Source organism: Eurypyga helias, unplaced genomic scaffold, assembly GCF_000690775.1.
Source record: "Eurypyga helias isolate BGI_N326 unplaced genomic scaffold, ASM69077v1 scaffold4369, whole genome shotgun sequence".
Taxonomy (NCBI): Eukaryota; Metazoa; Chordata; class Aves; order Eurypygiformes; family Eurypygidae; genus Eurypyga; species Eurypyga helias.
The window spans coordinates 60,040-79,998 of NW_010271285.1; the positions used below are offsets into that span (position 1 = coordinate 60,040).

General features: G+C 45.6%; 1 protein-coding gene across 1 annotated transcript in view; it reads left to right on the top strand.

The window, feature by feature from the left end:
* The window catches only part of CAPN13 (calpain 13), a 35,980-nt gene extending 21,799 nt beyond the window's left edge, over nt 1-14,181 (top strand). The window contains exons 10-17 of the mRNA XM_010158750.1: nt 2,372-2,494; nt 3,976-4,012; nt 6,734-6,791; nt 7,603-7,670; nt 9,312-9,380; nt 10,391-10,469; nt 13,323-13,439; nt 14,165-14,181. Coding sequence (XP_010157052.1) covers nt 2,372-2,494; nt 3,976-4,012; nt 6,734-6,791; nt 7,603-7,670; nt 9,312-9,380; nt 10,391-10,469; nt 13,323-13,439; nt 14,165-14,181 — 568 coding nt within the window. The remainder of the gene's footprint in view (nt 1-2,371; nt 2,495-3,975; nt 4,013-6,733; nt 6,792-7,602; nt 7,671-9,311; nt 9,381-10,390; nt 10,470-13,322; nt 13,440-14,164) is intronic.
* Nucleotides 14,182-19,959: the final 5,778 nt, after the last annotated feature.

Sequence of the window (19,959 nt, forward strand, 5' to 3'; positions counted from 1 at the left end):
AGACACAGAGGTCCCTGCTTGCTCTTGTATGATCGTGCCCACCTTGATTAGTTACCCATTTTGACAGAAAGGACCCTCACTGGGAGGTGATGGCATAGGTCTTGGGTCCCTTGAAAGGAGGTTGTTTAATCAGGAAATAGACTAGAGGACAGATTTGCTCTATTCTTGCTTTATACTTAAAATGTCTTTCTTCCCCTCCAGTCGATGCTCAAGTGTCTTCATTTTTTATTCTTTTTTTCTCTCTCTTGGTATATTCCCAAGGATGGATGGATGAAATTCAGTGAGACATGGTGCCTGCAGGCTGTCAATCCATGGCTTACCTCAGGCTCAGTTTGGGTTTCTGATCCCAGATGATCTCCTATGCAGGAGCTGAAGGGCAAGGCCAGAACAAGTCATTACTGGGAGCACTGGATTACTTTGGAGCACCTAGTTGATGAAGGAAAGGGGACTGTCATGCTGCTCAGTCATAGAATCACAGAATGGTTTGGGTTGGAAGGGCCCTTACAGACCATCTAGTTCCAACCCCCCTGCCATGGGCAGGGACACCTTCCACTAGACCAGGTTGCTCAAAGCCTCATCCAGCCTGGCCTTGAACACTTCCAGCGATGGGACGTCCACAGCTTCTCTGGGCAACCTGTTCCAGTGCCTCACCACTCTGTCTGTCAAGAACTTCTTCCTGATATCCAATCTAAACCTCCCCACTTTCAATTTAAACCTATTACCCCTTGTCCTGTCACTACAGCCCCTTGTAAAAAGTCCCCCCCAGCTTCCTTGTAGCCCCTTCAGGTACTGGAATGTGCAATAACATCTCCCCGGAGCCATTTCTTCTCCAGTCATGCCATAGCTTTTAGTAATATAATGTTATCGATGCAAATCCACACAGCACATTATACTGAAAATATTCCCCCATGGACACAACCGAAGTATTTTAACATGAGAGCTGGTCTACCAGCTGCTCACAGCCCAGCATCCTGCCCTGGTAGCAGCAAAAGCCAAGTCCAGGACATAAACCCAGGGGAGGTGTACAGTGCTGTTCCCTCGGTTTATTTCCCAGAGCCTAGCCTCAGTGCCTGAGGGCAATCAGAGGTGACATCTTTGTGTAGAAGTTTACAAGCGTTTTTCTTGGCACAAGGGGAGGGCAATTGGTAAGATGCACGTGGCCTCACTCTTCCTCCTTCAACTGCTTTCACTGCCATTTCTCATTAGCAGCACCATCCATTGTTCAGTACCTTTTGAGATGCATCAAATTGTTGCTCTGAAGTAAAAAGGATATTATTCCTTGGTAGGATGAGAGAGGAATGCAGTTCAGGCAAGGATGTAAACCAGAATGGACATATCTGATAGCTCTAGGAAGCCTTTGATTAAATATAGACGTGGAACACTAATACATGGCTGTGAGGGAAGTTTAATGCTGTGTGATACAGCTGAGAAATGTAAAGAGGCTGATTCTTATCTCACACCAGTTTTGATTTCATTCAGATATTAATCTGCTGCTTCTTTTTACCAGAAGGAATGTGGAATGAGACCCAAAAGTAAAAAAAAAAAAGGATTACACCATTTATTTCTTTGCAGTACTGCCCATTTCTATCTCCTCAAGATCCGACCCATAATATTTGGCAGTCTACATACCTCCCAGCCGTCTGTAACTGTAGTCATCTTTTTTTTTCCCTCCTAAAATAGTAGTTTTATGTTATATTCTCCCAAAGGCATGGCTCATAAATAACTCTGCCACGCTGCATAACCACTCTAAATGGAATTTATACACGCTGATGTATTTTGGGGAATATGTTTAGTAAGGGTTTTTTATTATGCTATCTTTACATGTCATCATGGTAATAGCTATTGCATTATATTTGTTTCATCTCAGCAAAAATACTTGGAATAACAGAAGGAAGATCAGAATATTCTGTTTTCTTGTGACACTTGCTGGAAGGTTTGGGTTGCGATTCTTGAAGCCTTGTCATCCGGGTGAGGTGCTTAGTGACCACTCTGAGTCACGCTAGATCTCAGGGAAGTTTCAGGAAGAGTATTCATCCTTGATTCCTTTATGAACTCCAGTTTGCTTAATGTTAATGGAAGTTCTCTTCAAATCCACTTACATTCATTTTGCCTTCTGTTTCTTTCAGTTCTTCCACCCTTGTGGATTTTTTATGTGTTCTTGAGCAAAGTCTGTCATCTGGATGGACTTTTCATGCCACTGAGGAGGTTAAGGCATGTTAGATGCAGTGTTTACTTAGAAAGCTGTGGGAATATAAGGCTGCTGTGTGTGCACTTGCTGATTTACTTTGGTTCCCGACAAGGAGGGGACACAGCCAGCTATATTTTTATTTCAGGAGAACTCCAAAATATTGAAAAAAAATTTTTCCGTGAGTCGAGACGTGACCAACTACTTTACCTTGAGCCCAGGAACCTATGTTGTCGTTCCTGCTACAACAGAAGACCAAGAATTTGAATTTCTCTTGCGAATTTTCCTCAAGAATCAAGACTACAATGAGTAAGATGATAAGTACTCCTTACAGTGTGCCAGGATTTAAAAATTTAATGTCAACATAACTAATACGGCCACTTGCTTTTAACGTACTCTAGAAGTGTGTTGGGAAGACACAGCCGCGTGTTAAGCACCATGTCAAGGGGCAGCAGGGGTGTAGTCAGATGCATAGGGGTGGCCACTGCAGAACAGGGCAATAGCTCATCTGCAGCCACCAAGGGCCTCAGTTTTGGTACAAAGAGCCACACAAGTGAACAATAGTTGTGAGGGATGCACCCCTCCTGATGGTGAGGCAATCTTTTTAGTGAGAGGAGGACAGAGAGCTTGTTGTTCTTAACAGCTGTTATGTAGTTTCTTGTGTTGTGACGGCTGGACACCAGACAGGTCAGGTCCTGTCCTGCTCAGAGTGGGACCTAGAAAAGCAAAGAGCAGTGAGAGGCCTTGATCTTCTCTTCCAGCCATCTCACAGAGAGGCTGGTAGGGCTCCCTGTGGGTATGAGAGGGGCCCCGAAGATCAGTGTAGTGGAAAAATGGTATCTTAGTTCATGCAAAGGCAGCTATTATCACATTTTCACATAAATATCTGTGTTTGCTTTATCTGAGTGCAAGCCCCAGCACTCAGCCTTACTAAGTGTCCTTCAAGAATCAGATGTGTGGTGGCTTTCCTTCAGCAAGCTTTAGAGTGGAGCTGATTGCAGCTCCTACCTCACAGGGCCATATCTTAATAATGAGGTTGCTTTCTAGGCTTTGGCCCCTGGCACAAATAGCCCAGGACTGACTAAGGCTGCTCCTTAGTTATGGAAAACAAACATGAGAAGTCTGGGCTGGCCTGCCTGCAGCACGATGAGTCATGCACAAGACTGCTCAGCCTTGGGAGGCAGGTCATTCCTGAGCTTGTGACCCTCACACACCCCCCTGAGCTAGGCCCAGCAGGGGGATCCCCTTCCTGTGGGTCTCTGCAGCACTCACCTATGTAATAGCACAGATGCTGTAAAAATAGAATCTGGCTTGCCTAATTTCTCTACCAAAGGCAAAACTCAGGTATTGAATGTTGCTACTAAGCAAGTCTCGGAAGGAGTGGTGACCCCAGCCCATTTTCAGGTAGTCTGCATTCATTTAAGGCATGCTGCCTTTTAAAAGCCCAGATGCTATTTTTATTTCTGACTATTAAACTAGGCAAAGAAGAAAGCAGGTGAAAAGTCTGTGGCTCAAGGCAGGGCAACCCTGTCTTCTCTGCTGCTGATGCCAACAGGGCTGGCCCAGAGCAGCCAGAGATTCAGACCTGCCCATGTCTGCTTGCACAGAGACCCAGGACTGGTGCAACAGGTTTGACTGAACTGGGACAGGCTGGGAGGTGTGGGTGCTGAGCATCTTGTGGAGCTGCAGGCTGGGTGAGTACTCCTGTTGGTGCCTGCCTTCTGCCATATCTGTAAATCAATACTCAAGGCCCATTCTCTCCCCGTTTGACACTTGTAATTCTTTTCTAGGAACTCAAACTCCCTGCCCAGACCAGTGCTGCCAATGGTAAGAGTCTGTGAAAACTGCTGTAGATACTGGTGCTGGTGAATGGTACCCAGGGAGCTGACCCTTCGGTAGCCACGTATATTGACTCCTCTTCTTCCTTCCCTATACGGCAGACAACACTTTGCTCTTCTCTCCTTTCACCACGCAGTACCCATCCCAAAGTTTGACCCTGGCGCCCTTCAATTTTGCTGGGGAGAGCAGATGACCAGCCTGGAATACCTCTCTGGAGAGACAAGAGTGACAATGAAGCCCTTCCTCTCCACATGTCCCTTTCAGAGCCTGATTTATGAAGGAAACAAATCTTATACAGTCCCTCTGTTGACCTGTCCATCTGTCCTTTTCACCTGATCACCTTTAACAGTTTGACCAACCAAATATAGCAGGGGGAGAGCATTTCAAAGATACTAAATTCTTGCCATGTCAGTAGAATGGGCATGTGTCTAAGGAGAAGCGAGGCAAACTTTTGATGTTTGACCTTTTTTAAAAAGACCTCACACCTGAGAGTGAGCTCATACATGCCTTCTCCATGGGAATTTATTCATTTAAGTGCTTGCACTCTATAAGGCACAGGAGTCCACGGAGGTGAGGCCCACAGCGGATTTCTTCCAATTTTCATCAGAGTGTCTTTGCAGGCATAAAGGAAACTATAGTCCGAAACTGGTTGTGCCTCTAGTTCAACCTATATTTCAGCCAGCGTAGCCTAGCTACCACCCATTACTGAACTTCCTGGCTGTGAACTGTGAAAATTGCCAGAGTTGGTTCTTTCCATGCTGCTCTCTGACCGGTTGCCTGCAAACCCCTGCCCCTGAGAGGCTGTTACTTAGAATGGTGCAAACTCAGTGCAGATCTTGGAAGCCAGTGGTAAAAAGCTGCTTCAGAACAGAAAACAGAGACCTTTCCTTGCGATTCATTTTCCAGCGTGCAATTAAGCCCCATTAGAGGGGTAGTATAAATGGTGGTTTATTATCCCTTTCCACTGACAAGCTGTCAGTCTACTCGGCTATTTTCATTAGCCAGTGTTTTGACTTTGACAAATTAGGGTACCCATACTTTCTGCTCTTGCTCAGGCATTTGGGCTTCACTGGTGTAAATTATCTCACACAGAGCTGAAGGCACTGGGGCTTAGGCTTAGATTTTTTGGTGAAACCTTATAATGTTAAGGATAGTTCCCTTTAGTGACTGGTAGATCTCCTCAACTAAGGGTTGAAAAAAATCACCTAACCTAAGCTCAGGTACAGTCAAGCCTGCCTTGGGGTTGAAAAGATACAGAAGAAAGAAAAAGTCGACTCCTACTTTATTTTCTTCATTCACATGAATCTTCCTGTGCCCTAAGATTTCAGTGCAGGGCCATCAATGAGGATCAGGCTTTGTATCTCTATACTCATGCACTAACTCACTGAACTCCACCACGGATATATTTTGCTGTCTTCCTCAAGCCCTGAGCTGCTCCTTCCTGATTGTACTAAGTGATAACATCCAAACTATGCTTCTTCCTCCATTGCAATAGCTGTTCCTTACTCCTAGTCCACTTTACTTTCAGGGTGTTAAAACTGCAGCCTGTACTGTACATTCCCTTCCCTCTCTAAAGTGTTGTTTGTATCTGCAGACTTCTGCCACCAGTTGTTTTGTAACTGAATTATTTATGTGCATACTTTGTCTTTGATCCAGGACGTACCAAGACAGAGCCAGGACAGCTCCTATAAGGCTGTTTTCCGAAGATACGCTAAGCAGGTATCCTATCTAAAACATCTTGCTGAAAAATAGAAATAAAAGGCACGTGGACTTGCAAAAAGAAAAACTAATCTACACTGTTGATACAAATCCACTTAGAAAAATGGTTTTGGAAATGTAGCTCCATCCTCAAGTGGATACCCTGAAAACTGTATTGATTGACCTGCCAAACCCCACAGAAAAATGGGACATTCAGCTGGGATAGATTGTCTAGCCCCATATATCAGAGGATGACTGGAGATTTGTGGTTGTGCCGGTGATGGGCTTGCATGTGTACTTTTTATTTTTTTGCCATGGTTTGTTTACTTAAAGCAATTAGAAAGCCTTGGGTATTCCCCCCTCTCATCAGCATCATTTTCCATTTGCCTACACAGCATTTGGAAACCAGATATCAGTCAGTATTTGAGTAATTGATTCCTGCTCTTTCAGAGCCAAACTCTGTGTTCACAGGAGATGCTTTTAATGGTTTAATAAACTGCTATAAAGAACTCCTCGACTTAGTCAAGAGGAAAAAAATCACTGCCAAAAGTCATTGCAAGATGGACCTCTAGCAGTTAATAGTTATATCAATGCATGAAGGTGAAAATGAACACGGGCTGCCAGGCTGAATACCCTTCGGGGGTCACGGGGGGGAGACAGGCAGGGTTATGGAAGGGCAGCTCCAAGGGAAGCAGGCAGGAGCACCTCTGCTCCCAGCCCACTCACCCAGCGCCCTGCTGTGCCTGCCCATTGGCAACTCCCCATCGCTGCTGAAAACACCCTGTGGTGATGGGAGTGCCTCTAACTCCCCTGCAGACTCCTGTAGGGGAGGACAGAGTGGCCCAGCAGCATGGAGGGCTTGGTGATGCTCCTGTGGGGATGCTGCTGCTCCTCTGATATAAGCAGAGGTCCTTCTTGCTTGTCACATTGTGTGAATAAAAACGTTTGGGGCAAAAGTGTCACAGAAGAAAACTTTATGCTCACAGACCTCTCCATTTTATTCTGCATTAGGGCTCAGCTATTGATGCCTCGCAGCTGCAACAACTCCTTAATGAAGTGATCCTGCAAGGTAAAGCTTTTACAACCCAGCTAATGTCTTTGATGCTTCCCTATCCCTAGTCTAGTGTAAATTAGACAGAGGATTTAGTGGTGGCCTGATGCTCCTCCAAAAATTCTCAGCATGGCTTACCACACTATTGGATTTTGAAGCATGAGAAGTGCCTTCACCATGGTTCCTTTAGATGCACAACAGTTACCTTCTACTTTCTTTAAAAAACCAAAGTAATATTCACAGGAAAAAGGTGGTGCTGCTAACAGACTCTTTAATGCATAGCTGTCAGCAAAGGCATGTGTCTGCTCGACAGCCAAATTTCACTGTCCTCTCCCAGTTCTGCTGTGGGATAGCCTCTGTTCTGCAGACCTACCCTACCCCATGCTGCTCCTGGATGTCCTTGCAGATGGGCACAGCTGGAGGGCTCGAATGAAGTCAGTCATGCAAAGGGCTCAGAGTGCTCTTAGGACTCCCTAATTCAGCATAAATGGCTTTTCTTGTCACTGTCATTTCTCTGATCCTTATTCCAAGAGGGAAAAGGTTCTATCAGGGCAGGTAGGTGGGCAGAGACTGTGCAGAACAGCTATCTGTGAGCCAAGCACGGCACCTGTCTTTGGAGAAGGGAGCAGAAGGGGTGTCTGAGACATCAGACTCCCTCAATGGACCTGGCACATTGCCCTTGCTGCTGTTTGAAACCCTGGGCCAGCTCTGGGGCTTTTTAACTAGGTGAGCCTTCAGGCTGGTGTCCTCCTTTCCTCAGAACGGTGACCAGGTGCCCCTGTCACCCCCTCGCTCTGGCTGATTCCTTCTATTCTGACAATCCTTGCAGATGAAATGACCAGCCTGGGAGGAAGATTCAGCTTCGATTCATGCAGAGGCATTTTAGCTCTGATGGATGTATCCTTTCAGCAGAAGCAATAAACTTTCACAGTGCTGCCCATCCTTGCCTTGAGTTATGGCGTAGCTGAGTGTCCCGGTGTGAGAACCTGGAAGTAAATATTATCCACAGTCCTCAATAAATAGCTGTCCCAGATCCTGGGCAGGACTTTATATAGCATGCCCTGGCTCTGGTGTCTCTGCTGAAAGGTGAGGGTCAACGTTTTGCTACCAGCTAATTCTTTGCTCTCTTTTCCCCTCTGCAGGGCTTGGCTAAGCTTCACCCTTGGGTGCAGGGCCCAGGCAGAGCCCGAGGTGAGGAGGCAGTGCAAAGCCCAGGCATAGCTCGGTCTTCTGTGTCACGGCTGCAGCCGCGCTGGCCTGTGACAGCAGCTCGAGCAGCCTGCTAGCACCCCCAGCAAAGCTGGTTTTCGGGGGAGAAGTAGCTGGCTATCCATCCTTTCCAGTGTGCCTTCCCCATTTAAATGGATCATGCAGTGTTTTTACTGTTAACAAGACAACACTGGAAATACATTGCTGGCCACTGTAGAACAAGAGGGCTCCTTGATGAAGACATAAATTCTCTCCTGTGTGTTTTCTACCTCTTGCTTGCTCACTGTCTCTTTTCTTCCATGCCTTGAACTAACTTCGAGACATTGGCAGACTGTTTACAAACTGCCAGAGAATGAATAAAAATGACTAGAAGTCCCTCTCTTTTCCAGCTTTCTGCATCTAGCCAGTGAAAGGAGACTTTTCCCCCTTTCCAAAGCCCCTCCTGGGCTAAGTGGGCGCTGTGAATGCATGTGCAAAGAGCTGACAAAGCCACTGCTCTGCTTTAATTCAAGATGGATTTTTTCATTCCCTGGGCTGCATACAGCCCATGTACAGTGTGACCTATCCTGGCCTGCAAAGACAGGATCAGCTTTTTTTCAGTCAGGTTTCACGGCAGTGGCACTTGTCTGCTTAGATTTCACTGGTGATGAGTTTTGCTTTCGGGGAGTTTTCGCCATCTCAGCTGCATGAGGTGAGGTGCTCCATGTCTGCCCAGGACTCCTGGTTGGTGTATGGAGGGGAGTGGGCTCACTGGCATAGCCCTTTGAGCATCCGTGGGAGATATTGGCTCACACCCATGGGCTCCAGCTCATGGCGGGGAAGGGGTTTCTTGCCTGCATCATGTGCGTGGCTCGAAGGCTGCTGTGCCTTCTGATGGCAGGCATCAGGCTCAGCTCCTCATGCTCTTGGCTCCTTCAGAGCCTGCTCCTCCAGGAGGATCCAGGCAGAACTAATAGTGTGCTGCCTCACGCAGAGAGGCAAGACAAGGTGACACATGGCATGGGGTCATGTTCATCTGCGGGTGCTCAGTGGTTGAAAGTCAACCCAAGCAATCACTGCAAGTTCCTTTGTGGTTAAAAGCACCATATAAATAGAAACCTTTTGTTGTTTGCGAGCACAGCTATGAACAGCTGTATGATGTACCAAAGAAGGTGAATTTAACGCTTAAGCATAATTGGGAGCAGAAAAGCTCTTGGCTTTATCAACAGAAAGTAACAGGCAGAAGAGACTGCATCTTATGTGTGTCTTTACGTGAAGGCAGCATCCTTGGGAAGGAAGACAGACAGGTTTAGCTCTCATTAACAGTTCAGTCCTTAACTAAAGGCACAGCTCAACTCCAACGGACAACTCACGCTGCAGGAGTTCGGGAGCCTCTGGCGAAGTCTCACTAAGTACATGGTACACGGGGGCTGCTCCCTCTTGTCTGCTGATACTGTACTCTTGGGCTTTTCATCAGCAGGGGCAGATGCTCTATGATATCAAAGCACTGGGGGGGAGGGGGAGGGTGGAATATTGCAAAGGTTGCTGGCTTAGTCGGTCAGATTTCCATCTTCTAGTGCAGGGAGTATTGAGGAAGAATTGAGGAAAGGTAGGAAAACCAATTAGGCTCATAATTTGATGGACATCTCTGTTTGTGTGCCACCACTGTCAATTTTTTAAAAAGCTTTCTAAACTGAAATGAGTTCTTGAGCAGAGTCACCTGCAAAATGTCATTTCCTCATTGCAGCAGTTTGTGGTGGAAATGTGTAGGATGAAAGGTTTATCTGGGACAAATATCTCTGCCCCTGGATAAGCATTAGGTCTGGGAGCAGTGAGGATAGTAGCTTGGTATTTAGGGTCCCACTTAAACTCAGGCAGCTTCTCCGTGCCAGGTCCTTCTTCCTTCAGTCTTGCTGCTGTATGGGAAGATTTCCTGAAGCCTCAGAGTTGGGTGGGCTCTATCTTGTTTCATCCCTCTTGAGACGGTCTGAGACCACCTAGGACATGGGGTGCCAGTTCCCTTCTAGCAATGGTGCTCTTCCTACTGACAGCACCTCATGTGGCTCGTGGGGTCTCAACAATGTGTTGGGGAAGACAACCTCCCAGCATTCTGGGACTCAGGGACTCCTGGCTTATTTCACGTGTTACAGACAATGTCTTGTTGTCAGTGGAGGTGTGAGTATTCCCATTGCTGCCTGCCCACATAAACCAGGAAGAGTGAGCAAACAGGCTTCCACACACCCAAAACCGTGGGATTTCTTACACCGTAACATACTGTCTGAGCGTTCTGGAAATGGGTCTCTCTTGTCATGGTCACCCCATCTCATCTGTTTAAGTTCCTTACAGCCTGTTTATTAAGGAGGGAAAGCATCCTTGATGTAGTGGTAAATTTAGGGAATGCTGATATGGGCTTTTATGCTGTTTTTTAGGATATCTTCAGCAAGGAAGACAGAAATAATTCTGGGTTTCTTGATGTGTCTGAACTGAAGAGTGCAGTACAAACAGCAGGTACATCCATAGGTGCTAAGCAGCTCCTTTACTTGTCCCTGTGGCAGCGAAGGGAAGGATGAAGAAGAGAGAGGAAAGAAAAAGGAGCACCAGGGAGAAAGCGGTTTGGATTGCACAGAGGTGCCAGCTAGATCACAGCTCTGCTCAGAGATCTGTGTTGTTTCAGAGCACTGAGACAGAAAGCTCATTTCAGGGAAGCAGCAGCGAGATGCAGAGAAGCACTCCACTGGCCAGAGCCTGAAGGCTGGTTTATCCAACCTTTCTAGGTCATGGCCAAAACATCCAGAAAAGGAAAGGAGCAGTGGATGTTTGCACTCACCCCAGTTCCTGCAGTTTCTCTCCAGGGCAGTCCGTCAGGGGAAGCCAGTGACAGACATTTATTTAGTTTGCACTGACCTCTGTTGGCTACACGAATGATGGAACTGCGGTGAGTGCGTGGGACCCCTTCACATCAGCGAAGCCTTTTAGCTGGGTCATCTCTCCGGAGACTTTGTGCATGAAACACCGCTCTGAGACAGCAATCCTCTTACAGTCCTACAGCAGGGAAGCTCCCATGTGGCTACCTGGAGCTTGGAGCAGTGTTGTCCGCAGGAGAAACCTGGTGCAGAAGTGCACCAGGGGGTGGGCATGCAATATTTTTATTGCGGAAAGGCGGGCAGAGCGTTAGCAACTGCCTGCAGAGCGCAGCGCTTAGGTGCCGCGTGTCAAAGGAGAAGCTGCCAGGTCCATTCTGTTAAGAAAGGTGCTAAAGTGTAAAACTGGGAGGAAATTTGTACATTAAGAAGTCCTGGCAGCCAAAATAGTGCAACCGATTGAAGGGGCAGAAAGGCCCTATTAAATAGCAAATTCAATATGTTAGGTTATAAGCAGTTCTGAGTGGAGGGAAGAAAAAATGAGAAGCTCATTCTTGCTGCCTTCTGAACCAGACAGCTACATGTGAATCTGCCTTTGCAGATGACCCCCCCGGTCCTGGTTTTTAGACAGCCTCAGAAAGAGTCTGGGAGGTTGGTGCTACCCCTGGGAATGGCACTAGTGTATCTAAATTCAGGTCCCAGCCAGCTGCTCCATGGAGCGTTCAGTGCTTTCCCCAGCAAAACACACAAGTGTGTGCTTAATTTTTGCTGTTGTCCTAATGCTTTAAAGCATAATAATGATGGGTCAGATTTTCTGCCAGAAGAAAGCAGGTTAGCTGCATTAACAGCAGGGCTGCCCTGAGATGCAGGACGATTGGCCTGGGGTATTCACAAACTCCTCACTGGCAATAGGATATGCATCAAAATAATTTTTAAAAGTAGGGAAACATAAAGTCTGTAATTTAAAGCTTGACTAAAACCAGAGTGAGGAATCCATCAGTCAAAAGGTGTGGGGAGTAACCTTACAAATAAGCAACTGCACATGACTATAACAGAGAGGACTGATGCTTCAGTCTTCTTGATGAGGTTAATTGAGAAGAATTGCCAGGTGAGATTTCAGAGCAAGTATATCCCAGACTGACCGTGCCAGACTGACCTGTGTTTTACTAGAGTTAAGGCATGATTATAGCATCTTGTAAGCAGCACTGCAGTGCTTGCTGGAATCTGCTCTCCAGAGAGAGTTTGATTGAATTCCCACTGCCTTCAAAAGGTTAAAAATGAGATAGGATTCATTGCTTGCTACTGCAATGGTTTATAACCAGAATCAAAGTAAAAACTTTATTGATTAGAATCTTTTAATTGCTAACTTTTTCTCCTAGGGAAAAAAACCCCCAAAACAAATAAGAAAACCCCAACCTAAAATCAGGTTTATCTTAACTTGAAATGTATCTTAAACCCAAATCTATTTCCATTATTTAAATATTCAGTGGTGTGTGTCTGCTTCCTGCTGGAGACCACCTCCAACTAGGCTCATGCAACCAGAGTTTATCGATGTACGATCCCACTTCCATCAGCTGTATCTCCCTGTATACAGGTGGGGAGAAGTCGTTTCCTTCCTTTCTGCTTATTCAACTAATTTGGCTCCATGGTGAGTTCATTTAAACCTGAAAAGTTTAGAGCTGGTTGAAAAAGCAGGAACGCTACTTCTCTTCCAGCTGAGCCACTAAAAACGAGGAGTGAGCAAATGAGACTTCTGTGAAGTCTCAGGGAACGCATTAAACTGAAGCTATCAGTCCAGCTCTCTGCAGAAAATTTCTCTTTTGTTTAGCAAATCAGCTTTTAGTGCAAAATATATTTAAATCATATCTTTTATGTAGCCAGCACATTTAGGATAGTTTTATTTAACTAATAAAAGAATCGTTCTAAAAAGCAATTTTTGTTCATTCAATTGAATACCAATTTCCATCCAAACAGACTGTGACACAAATACTGAATAATCAGCTAATAAAAAGGAAATGCACCCTTCACCATTTTCTAATAGAAGAGAAAATGTAAAAATTAAGAATCCCAGGCATGCTATACTGCATAATAGCGTGAATGCGCGGTATCTCCTTGTTTGGCTGACAGCACCAGTGGTATTGTAAATGCTCCGCTCAGCCTTTAACAGTTATGAGCCAAAGAAAATCACCCTTTCATATAGAAAATAAAAGCTAAAAAGGCAAAGCAAGATAGCGCTAGATTAGTTAGCTCCGTGTTTCCTGCTTACTGACCTAAGGCACCATTCAAGTAATATACACTAAATGGACGTGGACTTTCCACCACCCCATACCCCGACCCTTATGCACAGACCTGGGGGAAAGGCAAGCTGCCATCTAGGGATGCAGAGCAGCCCCAGCGTGGCAGGGTGGGGGGCTGAGGGAGAACCCCAGCTTCCTTCTGGGGCACACAAGGCCCACAGAGCTGGTTCATCATCCCAGTGCTGTCCTTCTTCCTTCTGTAGGCCTGGCTGCTAACGAGCAGCTCCTGCGCCTGATGACCCTGCGGTACGGCAACGCTGACAGGAGAATCGGCTTCTCTGACTTCGTGTGCTGCATGCTGCGCCTTGAAACCATGACCTGTGAGTCTCAGCACCGGGGCTGGGGCCGGGCAGGGGTCACACATGTCTAACAGCGTAGCTTGGAAATAACAAGCCTGCCCCAAGTCCAGGCATGGTCTGGGCATCCCTTTGTGCAGCCTATTTGCCAGAACCAGATTTGCCTCCTGCCCGTGGGAGCAACTGGCTGGTAGAGAGCAGTTTAGTGCTAGAAGAGAGCAGCAGCTGGGAATTCAGTGATGTCTGTGCTGAAAAGGGGCCAGAAGGAAGGTTGGCCCCCAGTTTCCCATCAGAGCTGCCTGTGGGCTGCAGCAGCACCACGCTGCCCTGTGTTTTTTTCTGCTGAGGAGCGATGTATACCCAGAGCTTCTGCAGCTGCCAGTCCTTTTATGCTGCATGAATTCAGCCTGGCCTCTGCAGGCTTAGCCCCTATGCACTAAGGCTCATTTTCTAAAAACAAGATGTGCCCTTGTGCTGGTGCCCTTGCATGCAAGCTTGAAGATCCTGGTCCATGGCAGAGCTTCCTCCAGGGTGGTGCGGAGCACTGCTGATACCACGGAGGGGAGACTGCATGCATTCATGGCCAGTGAATAGGGAAGAGGCAACTCATGTCGAGTGGAAGGCTTTCTCTTTTGGGTAAAATTCAGAGAAGTCTGAACGACAGCAAGGGAGGTGCTGCTTGTTTGTTTGTTTGTTTTAACTGGAAAGAGGTTCCCACCAGCTTCACTGAAGTTCTCTCACCTTTTTAGGTGAGGAGAAGGACTGAGATCCTTCCCAGTGGATAAACAAGCCCATGCTCTGTGTTGTGTGCAGCTATTGTCTGGCAGTTGCAGGGAGGGAGTGTCTGTAAATAAGCCTTTGCCTGAACGTAAATGGAATTCAGTTTTACAGAAGCATAATTTTTACTCTCATAATTGTAAGCGTTTCGACTAGCAACACTGGTAGTTAAATCAACCCAGCAATTGTGACCCCTGTGCTAGAACATCGCTGCAGCAATTTAGTTCATCTTTGGAAAGAGCTGGGTTTCAACAGCGCGTGGACATGAGTGTTCCTTTTTTGCCAGTGTGTTTTAGCACTGATGTTTTATGGGCCAGTAGCGGTCAGCGGATCCGCCTGGGTGACACTGCCTAAAATCCCATTTCAAGGGAGTGCAGCAAAAGCAGCTCAGAAAGTCAGAGCATGTCCTGATTTTAATGCTTTCATTAAAAAACAGACAACTTGTAAACACCCATTTTTTGTGATTATACATGTCACTTGCAGTAGATTAAATTTTCATATGCATAAATTAGTACCATGACTTTTTTTTCTATCTTAAAAAAGATCCTCTTAGATTTTAAGTGCAGTGTAAAGACAGCTCCTTTACATCCACGTGGAAAGGAATCTCAGTTTCATTGCTGAATGTAATGAGTATCTTAAAATGCTCTCGAGTCCTTCAGTTATCACTTTACAGAGGGTTTAATGTGGAATACGTTTCTCAAACTTTTCAAATCACTGTGAACAAGATTTTTACAGGAGAGGATAAGGGTGCCAAGTGGGAATAAAAGACAGTCCACCTTTATGAATGCAGCGTGGAAGATAAAATCTGTCCCATTAAATCATTACTCATCCTTTCAGGATATCCAGAGATGAGACCCAGACCAAAAGCAGCAGCTTCCTTGCAAACTCTATTTAACTGGAGTTAATGAAGCAGTGAAGTAGCACTTACCTCTGCCCAGAGGAGGTAACTTCAGCGCTGCTGTCTGTTTGTAGAAAGACTGCTGGGTGCTAACCCAGCACTGCAGATACAACCCTGTCAAGGGGATGGGCACCACATGGGGGTTTCCTTACCCTGTGCCTGTCTTCAGAGCACCACAGGCTGATGTGCTTCATCATCTTAGCTTTCCTCCCTGCCTTCTGTGCTCTGGATCACAGAGGTAGCTCTGGTTGCCTCCTCAGGGGATGACAAGCACCGCACCCTTCTGCCCTGTTCCTATGCTCCCAGCAGCTTTGCATTTTTGTCTAAAGCTGGGCAGGTTTCACAACGTTCGTGATCTTACAATGCCTTTTCTATTCAGGGTGGGCAACACGCTCCTGGAAAAATGTGTCATTCAAGGATAGAGAGACTTAAATTTGTTTCAGCTTTTTATTACTGTTTATAACAGCACATTTCTAGAAGAAATGTAATTTCAAAATAAATAAAAAGAACTCAAAATACTGTGTTTTGGCTTCATACAAACATTTGGGTTTGAACATTTCTCCGAGACAGACTGCAATATAAATGTGCACATAGAATATAAATATTTGAATGGTTTTAAATTTTCTGTCAGAAAACTTTCAACCATGTTAATTTCAAACTCTAGCTGAATAACAGCAGCATCTGCATTTATATTCCCTGGAAAAAGCTTGCAATGCATACTAATGACTTCAAGAGAATCACTTTCTTTAGGGCACACTGTGATCACTCACTGCCAGGGAGGATGGAAACGGACCAGCAGAAAGTTTCCCTGTGGGAAGATGTGTTTCATTAGTTCACCGTTCTCCTGTCAGTCTTCAGATGGGAGCTACTGCTGGAACAAATAATGAGAGTAGATGAAAGCAGTCACACTAAACGCTCGCTGTCCCTACACTTCTGCCAGATTCTGGCCCTGCAATTGGGATGCCTTCACAGGCTGTTATCCAAGGGACAAGTCTGAAGGGGTACCCAGCACAGAAATGAGATGTGGCTAGGCAGGACAGTGTGTGGACACCTGAGCTGGGTAGAGCATTGCAACTCTGCTCCTCAGCTGCCACAGCCTATATCTTTGTTGGATTCTTCCTTCCTCCTCGTTAAATGCAATTTTCTTTGTTCTACCCCTAGATGCATTTCAAAACTTGGCAGAAGGTGGATCACAAATTTTGATGACAGCAATGGAGGTGAGGATGCTCCTTCTCTTCTCTCCAGGTCGAAAGTGGGACCACAGAGTATGTTAGCTGGAGGGTGAAGTTAAAGATGATGTGCGACGTATGTTGCTGGGGGTTTTGCCTCCAACACCAACAGCAGCGAGGGTTCTGCCTGGCAGCCAGGAGGTATTTCCCTGGGGATCCCAGACCCCAGTCAAGCAGCCTCAGCAGGGTGAGCACAGCTCAGTGGTGGCCATCCATGTTCAAAGCAGACAGTCCTCCTTTACTGACACCAGCCTGGAAACATTGCTCAAAGTGACTTTGAGGAAGTGACAAAAAGAAAAACCCATGCTCTCATTTCTTACTGTCCCATCTGTTAATTCTGAATTGCAAAACATCTTGGTTTTAAGGAAGAAATAGCAGACAAATGCTTGCTGCTGCTGTTTGTCTTAAAAGCACAGCCTGAAGGATAGCTAGCCAAATGGGATACATCAAGCTTTTTATCAACTAGTCTGAAGCAAAAATCCTGCTGTGCTCCACAGTGACATGCCCGAGTGCTGCATTTTATCAGTGTGGGGACTGTTATTTGACAATACAGTGTTTAAAATGATTTTTTTTTTAAACCTTTTACAATCTTGCTGGCTCGTGCTTACACTCTGTGCTTAGTTCAGTGGCTCATAGTTAATTAAATCTTTGTTGCACCGAGAGCTGAGCATTTTCCAAGCAGAGTCCCTGAACCTGTTTCACAGGGTACTCTGTAGGATAACCACGTTCCCAGAGTTTGCCATCCCTTCCACTTGCAATCATGCAGGTGCTGTCCTTTCCCAGCAATTGCTCCTGATGCAACTGCTGTAATGATTTATCATGGAAAGCAACATTTGGAAAGTGTTTGTAGGTCTGAATCGCAATAAGGGAAAAAGGCAGTTCCAAACCCCCTCAACTGTCCCGTGCAGGACAAAAGGACCATAGTCACTGGGTCCCAGCCTAAAGGTAGAGACACATGTGTAACATTACTATCTAAAGGCACCTTTTTTTTCTCCTTTTTCCAGTGGCTGACTCTTGTCATGTACACCTAAAGAGATGCCTGAGCTCAATGTGGCTGGTAAGAAATCTCATTAGTACTGTACATACTGGGAAGAAAAGGGGAGGGTGCCCTTCCAGTGGCCACAGTGAACATGAGTAGGGGCCGTACAGAAAGCTCACCCTGGGTGGGTTTTCAGAGAAAGAGAAAAGGTGAGAGCTGCAATGTGAGCGGGGCTGCAAAGACAAGTGGACTTTGCGCAATTTTTTTCTCGAGAATTGCCGATGTCCTTATCAATTGCTCAGATCATCAGTGGCTTAGCCACTTGCACCCTGTTCCTACCTGAGGTAATACGTTTTCAATACATGAACTAGCAGAACCTGTCTTTTTTGTCTTCTTCCAAGGGATGCCATCACTCCTGCATATCTTACATAGCTGAGGCAGATGTAAAGCCATGTAAAGTGTGGGGATAAGAAGTCACTTAGATTTTATGTCAGTCTGATGTCACATTTTTAACTGAATTAGGGAATTTAGTTTACCTTTGAACAACAGCCCCTACCATGGGTTTCATTTGATGTTTGCTACCTCCATGACAGACCTGGAGAGGGGCTTTTTTGGCCCTGAAGTTCACCTGGAATTTTTACTACTTGGTTCTAGTATAGAATTTTGCCTTTTTCTACAAACCTTGTCCTGTTTATACATCCATAAACCACTTCAGGCATCGTGCTTCTACTAACCCACTGAAATGCAGCTGTCCCCAGTTGCAATGGGTAAGGCGTTAGTGATGACCCCAGACAGTTGGCACAGAGGAGAAACAGGGAGAAAACCCAATCCGTAGAGAAAAGGTACAGTGGAGAGCCAGCAGACTTTTGCCATTGTGTGGTGGTTGACCCCATGAACTCATGGAGAACCCTTGGGCAAAGTCACACACTTTCCTTATCAATCCAGTTCAAAAACTGAGTGAAAAAAGTCCCCAAAAGCCAGACCTTCATTGAAATCCAGGGACTGCGTCCGGATGTGCCTTCCTATAGACAGGAATTACAATAATAAATAATACATGAACAGCATCTCTAGTATCTCACATCCTGTTTCTGAAGGCAGTTGACATTTAGTGAGAAGTTGAAAGAGGAAACGTATAATCAGGGTGTAAATTACACTCCCCCAGGGAGAAAGCATGGTAGATTCAGACCTTGCTCCTCTATCTTGGCTCCTAATCGCAGTGTGTCCATCTGCAGCAGGAGCGGGGCTTCACCACTCAACGCTCTGATGCCTTCACCTCTCTGAGCTCGGTTTGCACACACTTATTTGTTTGAAAGCCTGCCCTCTGCATGCAGGAAGCTTTGGGCAGTGCACCTTCCCTTTGTCACAGCAAAGCTGTGTTCTGATGTGTTGATGTGTAGAAACAGATTATTCACAACACAGCACCCGCCGCTTGCACTGCAGTCTATCATTAGGCAAATATGAGACTAGAAGGACCTCACTTTGGGGGATGAAGTTGCTTAAATTATTGCTTGCAAATGATATTCATAGTCTATTTAGTCATCTTTTTTTTCCTTCCATGAATCATTCATAAACTGATCATAACTTCTGCAAATATACCATTAATCATAATTTTCACTTACTGGTTTTGAATGAAATTCTGCCTGTAGGGTGCTCATAAGCAGTTCACTTGAACAATTCAGCAGCTACTTGCAGCCGGAGACCGGGCAGTCGCAGCATGGACCCCTCGGAGGACTGAAATGCTTTAAACTAGAGCCTAACAAACCATGAGCGATGTGAGAAAACACACCCAGTGTGCTCCTGTTGAAAAAAATACTCTCATCTGTGATTTCTAAAGACTGACCTCCAGCTGTCTGTGTTTTGAGTGAGTTCCTTTACCTCTGCTTTAGGTGGCTTTTCTGCTCCCCCATGTGACATAGCCCACAGCCATCCCATACAAGAGCCATCCATAGGGGTCTTGAAAAACCAAACACTGTGAAGGAGTGAAGCCAGGTTTCTTACGGACATTACGCTTGACGGTACTCGGATGTCCTTTTCAGGCAAGATGGAGTTGCTTAGGGAGGAGAAGAGGAGATAAGGAGAGAAATCCATGGGCAAGCTGGAAGTATGTAACGGTCAGGACAAGCTGGAAGTGCTCTGTATATACGGTATGATCTCCTCTTGTCGTCATGTAAATGATACGGCTGGTTCCCCGGGTTAATGCACTGCAAGAATTCAGGAACAGCTCCATTATCATCGTTGAAAGTAAGGACAGCATCAGGCCTTTTGTGTGGAAGGATGGACTATTGCTTAGGTAACAGAAAAAATTAAGACACATTTTTATTATTTGAATTGTTTCCCAATTTGATTGTGTGCCATTTCTAAACATCAGAAAAAGGTTGAAGAAATTAATCATAATTCATAAGTAGCACCAGGAGGTTTGCAATTTTTTTAACTTTTTATTAATAATAAAAAATAAATAATTTTTTTATGCATATTTGAGTTCATCAACTGGAGGGATTCCATTTTATTTGCTACAGCAACAAAGAGGCGTATTAGAGTCATAGAACAGATTGTTCAGTGTTTTTCTTTCTAATTTCCAACATCTATATCAGGACTGTCTGGGAAGAGACAAGTTTATCTGAACTGCATTGTCTTTCTCTGTCCTGGCGTCTTTAAAAATAT